Source organism: Montipora foliosa, chromosome 12 (assembly GCF_036669935.1).
Source record: "Montipora foliosa isolate CH-2021 chromosome 12, ASM3666993v2, whole genome shotgun sequence".
Lineage (NCBI taxonomy): Eukaryota > Metazoa > Cnidaria > Anthozoa > Scleractinia > Acroporidae > Montipora > Montipora foliosa.
Window position 1 is genome coordinate 37,575,023 of NC_090880.1, and position 7,500 is coordinate 37,582,522.

General features: G+C 39.2%; 1 protein-coding gene across 1 annotated transcript; it reads left to right on the forward strand.

Moving 5' to 3' along the window:
* Positions 1-1,534: 1,534 nt before the first annotated feature.
* On the forward strand, positions 1,535-2,665 carry LOC137981152 (uncharacterized). The gene has a single exon (XM_068828493.1). The coding sequence runs from the start codon at positions 1,535-1,537 to the stop codon at positions 2,663-2,665; it is 1,131 nt and encodes a 376-aa protein (XP_068684594.1).
* Positions 2,666-7,500: the final 4,835 nt, after the last annotated feature.

Genomic DNA, 7,500 nt, shown 5'->3' on the forward strand with positions numbered 1-7,500 from the left:
CCTAAAACAGGGACACCAAATTTGCTGTCCCTTTTCATCACTCTTTCCACTGTCACCACAGAGGCAGGGCAAATAAAGCCAGGTTTGGCTTGGGTTGGTCATTACAATTCAGCTGAAGGAAGATGGTTTAGGACACTTTTCATGACCTAATTACTGACACTTATTATTATTATTATTATTATTATTATTATTATTATTATTATTATGGTATCTTAATTTGTTCCTTTGTAGAGTTATTTACCGCAATGCAGGTATTACATAGGCTTTGTTGTTTACATTCATATTAGACATACTGCAGTAGGTTTTCTTAATTCTTATCTCCGTTTCATGATGATGATGATTATTATTATTATTTTGATCAATAGAGACTTTTTAAGCGATAAACAAGCGAATATTGATAAGTTAGTGGCCGACGTTTTGGAGTCATCATGACACCATTCTTGAGGCAAAGTGAATAAATTTCAATGCGAAGATTTTGGTTTCTATACGAAAACTGAAACCATCCTTAAACGTGCAAACTGACTCGATTCGCGCAAAGGTTATTCACTTAAAGAACTTGTAAGCCTTTGTTATTACGCTAATTTGTAGAGACTAGAAACCAAATCTTTGCATTAATTTATTCTCTTTCCCATGAGAATGGTGTCACGATGACTCCGAAACGTCAGTATTCGCTTGTTTGTTATCATTATTATTACTGTCATGAATGAAGATTTAGATCTCAAGAGCACGTCAAATTTAACTTACGAAGGACACGTGTTCGTCTAAGTCAAAGTAAATCATTGAGCTCAATTAGTATCCAAAAGCAACAAGCCAAAAATAAAAGCCAAACAAAAGGTAAAATCGACACACACAGGCCTTGAGTAAACAATAAAGTCAAAACATTTTTTTAGGTACAAAAGATCGTTTACAGTAAGTAAGAATAATTAAAATGAACAGGGGAAATCTTCGAATGTCGAACATTCGCGCGAACATTTAGCTTACTCTTTGTCATGCGTTACTTTTGAGTCATGTAATGGATTCCGTTGACCATCGTCACGTTCAGCGTGGGATAAAACCAAGCAAAATAGAGAGATAAAAGATAGAAATCCACTCATACAGGTACACCACATTTTTCTTCGAGTCCAAACAAAAGTAAGGCTTGGCCCGTAAGCCGGAAGTGCAGGATGGTGCTTTCCTTACATAGGCACGCAGCACGTGCAGATATAATATAGATGAGGTAACTTTTCACGTGCATGTTTTTATATTCCCTATGAGGATTTATGGCTTTCTACAGAAATGCGTGAATCACTGTGGACGCCGAGGAGAGGCGTCAAGGGACTTGAAAAACAAAGAAAGAGCGCGGATTAAAAAGGAAATGCAGTCGATTTTACAAGTCTTTCGGAATGTGCTTTTATGATGAAACTGGTGTAAAAATGTGGAATGTACGTATGCTCATAAAAAAGTGTCAAATCACAGAGAAAAATTTGCATTTCTCATTTTACTTATTTTCGCCAGTATCGTTGCTGCACGTTGCAGTCTCGAGGTCTTCGTTGTAATGGAGAGGTTCAGCTTTTTGAGACCAAATGAAGAAGTTCCAGGTGGTCAAATTGTCAACGAAATGAAAGAAGGATTGAATAATTTGATATCTAAACTATCCTCTATCGGCCTCAGCGTACACGTGCTTCAAAATCGCGCTGTAGTGACGGAGAGAAACGAGCTCAGAACATTCAAAGTTCTCGACGGAGATGCCGCATTACAGTTTGTAAACCAACCTCAGCACGCCGACAAGATTATTTGCTTCAATTCGGAGCGTTTTTACTGCCATACTGAGTACCTTGTTCTCAGAAGTCAATTCTTCCGAGCTTTGCTCAGTGGCGTCTACCGTGAAACCACTATGGACGTAATTTCCATTCATCTCCCAGCCCCAGGGAACGTTGAACCCATTTTACACTTCTTGTACTCGGGCATAGCGGATGGCGTACTGTTCGCACCAAGTGAAATCTTCAATACTATACAAAACGCGAACTTTTTGGGCGTGAACGAGTTGTTAGAACAAGCGGCAGCGCATTTCGCCACCATTTGGAAAGTGTTGGCTGCTTCTCCACTGTTCCGACGGGGTATCGTTGATTCGGAGTTTGTCGCTCTAGCTCTAGAACTGGGAACAAAAAATAACACTTTCAGTGATGGGGACAAGCTTAGAATTGTCGTTCTCTGGGATGAAGAGGAAGATCTCGAAGGTAATTTCCCACAATCTACACGTCTTCTGACAGAGCACAAATGCTTGGAGAATGCCAAAATTTCAGATTTGGAATGGGCCTTGGATAAGAAACCGCAACTTTTCTGTTCGTTTCAGCAATCTGCGTTTCGCGTGGTGTACCAACGAGCTATAAAAGACTCCACGCGAGTCCACGAGAAAATACGCGGGCACGAGGACAAGATAACAGCACTCAATCAATGCGTGCGCACCCTAACCAGGCAACTCGAAGAAGTCCGTTGTAACAGATGTCGGTTGTTTCTTCCAAGAGTGGCCCTGAAAACCAGAACCTGCATAGTAATGCGTCATCTTGGAGAGTATAAGGTGAACAAGGGATGGAGCTGTTGTGGACAGCTCATAAAGCGAAGCAAGGGATGCAAGCCTGTTAGTTTATCAAAGCACAGCATGACATTGTATTCCAGGTCAAGATGAACGACAGATCTGCTTTGGTTCCACTTCCGGTTCAATGATATCACTATGACTACACGACCCGTTTACAAATCACTCGCCGAGAGATCAACAAGTTCAGTGACTGCAAACATGAAAAAACCGGACAAAATTTCACGACATTTAAACCACTATATACATTTTTACTTAATTCTCTACTCAAGTAAGTCGAATTGGTCCCACAAACAGCATTTGTATCATACTTGGTTTTTATTTTCAGAATATCATAGCACATAAGGGAATTTTCCATTCTTATAAACACAGAAATAATATTGCTTTGAAAATATTTCTCTTCCTGTTTTAGAAAAGTAGAACACAAATAAGTGGTTTTTTTTACAAGAGGTAGATCTTATTGTACACATACAGCTTGGAATTTTTAATTTTGAGATTTCTTTGAATGAATTTTTTTAAAACACGTTTTTGAGTGAGTGTGATGAATTATCTCTTTGTCTTTAACCCTCTCCATGTTCAAACCAAAAGACATTGTACATAAATGAATAAGCTGTGAGGCCTTGAGAAGTGAGTTGTGGTGCCTTTGAAACTTTAATCCAAGTTTTGGCCGATCTACGGCATCAGGGATGAAGATTTCATTAAAGTTTTCAAAACCAACTCAAGGCCTTACACAGTCTCGTCATTTATCTAAATATGCTGCTAAAGGGCAACATCAAACATCAAAAGGTATTGTCTTTGCCTTTCATAACAGCAAGGTAACACTTGACAGCATTTTGGCTTGTTTAGGCCTATTTGCGCACCGGTGGCTCAGTTGGTTGAGCACCGGGCTGTCACGCGGGAGGTCGTGAGTTCAAATCCGGCCGGACCAACACTCAGGGTCTTTAAATAACTGAGGAGAAAGTGCTGCCTTTGTAATAGACCTAATTGGCTACTCTCAAAATCCGAGGGTAAATAAAACATCTATGATGATAATGATGATATGATTTGCCAGTTCACTCTTGGCATTTTCAAAGAAATCTCAAGTGCAACATTGCTGTGATGGCAATATGCTTTTCTTTTAATAATAATAATAATAATAATAATAATAATAATAATAATAATAATAATAATAATAATAAACTGCACACTTTATTTCCATGATAAAAATATTTACAAACATTAAAATATCTCCAAAAGGTAAGAACTATAAATTTACAAGCAATTAAGTATTTCTCTGTTTTAAAACTTCAAAAAAAGAAAATAATAATAATAATAATGATAATAATAATAATAACAAACTTTATTGAGCACTCTTTCATACAAACTTGAATCTTACATGCATCTGGTAAAAATAAATAATAATAATAATGATAATGATAAAACTCAAATTAAATTAAAAATTTAAATGCCGGCGGTGGCGACATTAATCCGGCAATCGTCAAGAGAGTCTCCTATATTCCGGAAAGGTACTCGGGACCCTCTTGCGCACGCATGTACTGATCTTAAGAGTTCAAATGAGATGACAGTTCTGAGCCAATTAATGACGTTGTTATAGGGCTCACCGTCCTTCTGTACTAACTTGTCTGCTAAGTGCTTAAGAAATCGTTGGCACTCATTTCCCATCCCACCGTTCGTTCCGAAAACCAAGGGTGTAAAGGATCCCATCTCGACCTCAAGCACTCGTTGCTGATATTTCCGCTTTTTCTCCTCTTCTTGGTCTTTAAAGACTTCGGTTGTCGGCTTGCTCTGGTTACATTTGGAGTTAACATGCGTGACCCTGACGTCGAAAAATGCTGTAACTCCTCTAGACCAGAAATCTCCCGCCTTGATGTCTAAACGTGCCTCTGAGCTGGTAACTGCGCTTCTAAGATGCATCCGTTCGTTGTCAAGAGGTAAGAGGCGTGGCTCCGCCTCCACATTCTTACAAACTTTGGTGATGAATGATGTCAGTAGGTTTCGTACACCATCATGCCATTGTGCCACAAACCCTCCTTTTTTACAAGAGAGGGCGTGGCCAACATTGAATCTATCCCCACAAACGCACTGGGCTGGTAGGTCGGTGAGAGGCAAGTTGTAACGTAGCCGCAGAGAGTCTCTGAATTCTTGCTTGTTAAGAGCTAGACCTTGATCTTTGAGGGGGATCGCGTTAAGCCAAGAGCTGGCCCCTTTGTCTCTTGCTTGATTGGCCAATCGAAGAAGATCAGGGGAGAGGGTGGAGTCAATCGACTCCATTTTTGCCTTTTCCCTTTCGGCCTTTAGCGCCTGGTGGTGACGTTTCAGCTCCTCTACGGAATTTTCGCCTGTTATCATGATGGTACTCTGAGTTGTTATGGAGTCTACATGTGCGGCTGTGATTGATGCTGATGCGGTAAACTGTTGTGGTGCTTCCGATCTCAGATCCGGCACGCCTAGTCCCCCTTGGGCCGTTGTCAAGGTAGCGAGTTGGCGCACTTCGTCGGGAAGGGGCTCTGTCTGGCCAAAGAATGTTGGAAGTAGTAGATCGTGGATTACCTCCTGGACTGGGTCGATATAGTCCTCAAATGACTCAATTGTGCGAAGAAAATAAGTAAACTTGGACTTGAACCCCTTCGTAAAAGCGATATACGCTGCGTGGGGCTGATTCTTAGCAATTTCTGATAGTGTTTCAAGTTCCCCTTTCCATGCACGCACTTTCTCCTTACAATACATATCCTTGTATTCTTGTGATCCAATGACCGCTCCTAGATGACGTTGACCCTCAATAGTGATATTAACTTCATCACCGAATACTCTCGCTGCTTCTGCGGCAGCTTCCTCTGACTTTACTATAAGCCAACTCTTTGACCCATTCACAAGGTAACCGAACTTCTAATAATAATAATAATAATAATAATAATAATAATAATAATAATAATAATAATAATAATAATAATAATAATAATAATCACTGAAAAACTAGTGGCCCTTTTTCCATTAAGGACTAGCTAAAGGGTTTCCGTAGGTAACAGTGTGATTCCAATGGAAAATGATTAAAACACTGTTGATCATTTGGAAATTTTGACGGCTAGTAATAATATTATCGGGCAATTTTTAAGGCTGTCTGCGAGTCTCCATCTGTTCCTATGCTAAAGCTCACCTCTGTTAAAATACCCTCTAAACTCATTTTTGGAAAATGTCTTAAAACTAATTCAGTGACCTAGTATTTTTTAAAATTTCGAAAATCCAATTAAATTTTCTTAACCCATGGACTCATTCGCGTGCGCTGTTGTGTGTGTACAAGATAACTAGGGAAGTTTTCGAGGTTTTGCATTGGAAAGCGAGCGTTAAAAATAAACCATATGCGCAGTAAATGTACACAAGATACTGAGTTCTAGAATTAAGTTCACATTGAAGAAGAAACCGTGAACTTCCAGATGATGTAAAAATATTGCTAAAAAGTGATTCAAAACACGTCCTAAGGCTCAACTGAAAATGGAAAGGTAGAATTTTCGAAGCAGCTCGCGTTAAGCAATCAAGAAAGTTTTTGATCGCTAACTAAACAAAGCGCTTGAAAAATATATATTATAACTAACACAAAATATGCCTTGTGCAATTTACAGTTAAGTCTAACCACGCAATGGATAAAAATTGTTTGAAATTTATTCTAATCGCTTTGTTTTCTTGCAGGTATAAGTGCAAAAATTATGCACAAACGCCGCTGCCGAAACCGTCCGTGAGGATACATGAGGTACATGAGGATAAAGTCACACAACCGGCTGAAATTTGCAGCTATGAGCAATACTCATAAGTGAGGTCTCGGAATAACTGAATTGCATTTTGGAACAATGGTGGATTTCCATTTACTACATTTTCAAACACAGTGAGAAAATCAGGAAAATGTGAATGGAAGTGTTTCCTTCTTGCTGAACTTTGGCATCCATCACAAGACAATGGGTCTATACCAAATTCTGGCCAGGTTGTCAATTGCACACCACTTCATTCAAATAACTGAACAGCCACTGCTGTTGTTGGAACAACATCTGGTGTCACCTTCACTGTCTTGTCCATAGCTGGTTGCATATTGTTTGGATGTACTCTCTGTTCTATTGTAATGCAGAGAGAATATGAACATACCGGTACCTAGTGATCTCCATAACAACAAAAAATTTAGATTTACTAAGGGAGACTGGGTAGAGGCCTAAGATCAACTATGATCATGACGCCATTTTGGACGGCCTGTTTACGGCCGGTTTAGGTAATTCAGGGGTCATCGCGCGTGGCCGGTTACAGCCGGTTCAGGTGTCAATTAATTAATACACAGTATGTAAAAAAATGTCATCTTATATAACTTGCATTATTGTAGAAAACGCTGTTGGAAGATGAAAAAACACTCCACCAGATAGCTTTTTTTAAGGATGCAAAGTAACAAATCTTAATAGCCCACTTTCGATATATTATTTAAAATTTAGTCCTAAACAAAAAGCATCTGGGAAATAAACTCGTACAAATCCTTACTCTTATTCCCCAGAGCCTCGACATGATGCCTTTTGCTTAGGACTGAATTTTAATATATCTAAATTGGTCTATTGTATGCAAATAATCAGGGTGGGTTAATATTAAAAAAAATATTTCCGGTTTCACATTAAGTATTTCCCATCACTTCTCTTGATTCATGAGCTGATACTAACAGCTTAAGTATTGTGTGTGCATCTTACATACACACATGCAGCTACAAACCCTTTCATGGTGAAGAGGATGTGGAAACACAAAGTTATAGTGGTCTTTCTGCTTGAATCCCAACCACAGGTTAAGAATTTGAGACCTGTTTCTGTTACTCTAAGATATGGGTGATGAATATAATGGATCTGCCACAGCCAGGTGGGGCCTTTCTGACAGAATACATAAGTTTGCGGTGGACAGGCGAGGTAAAG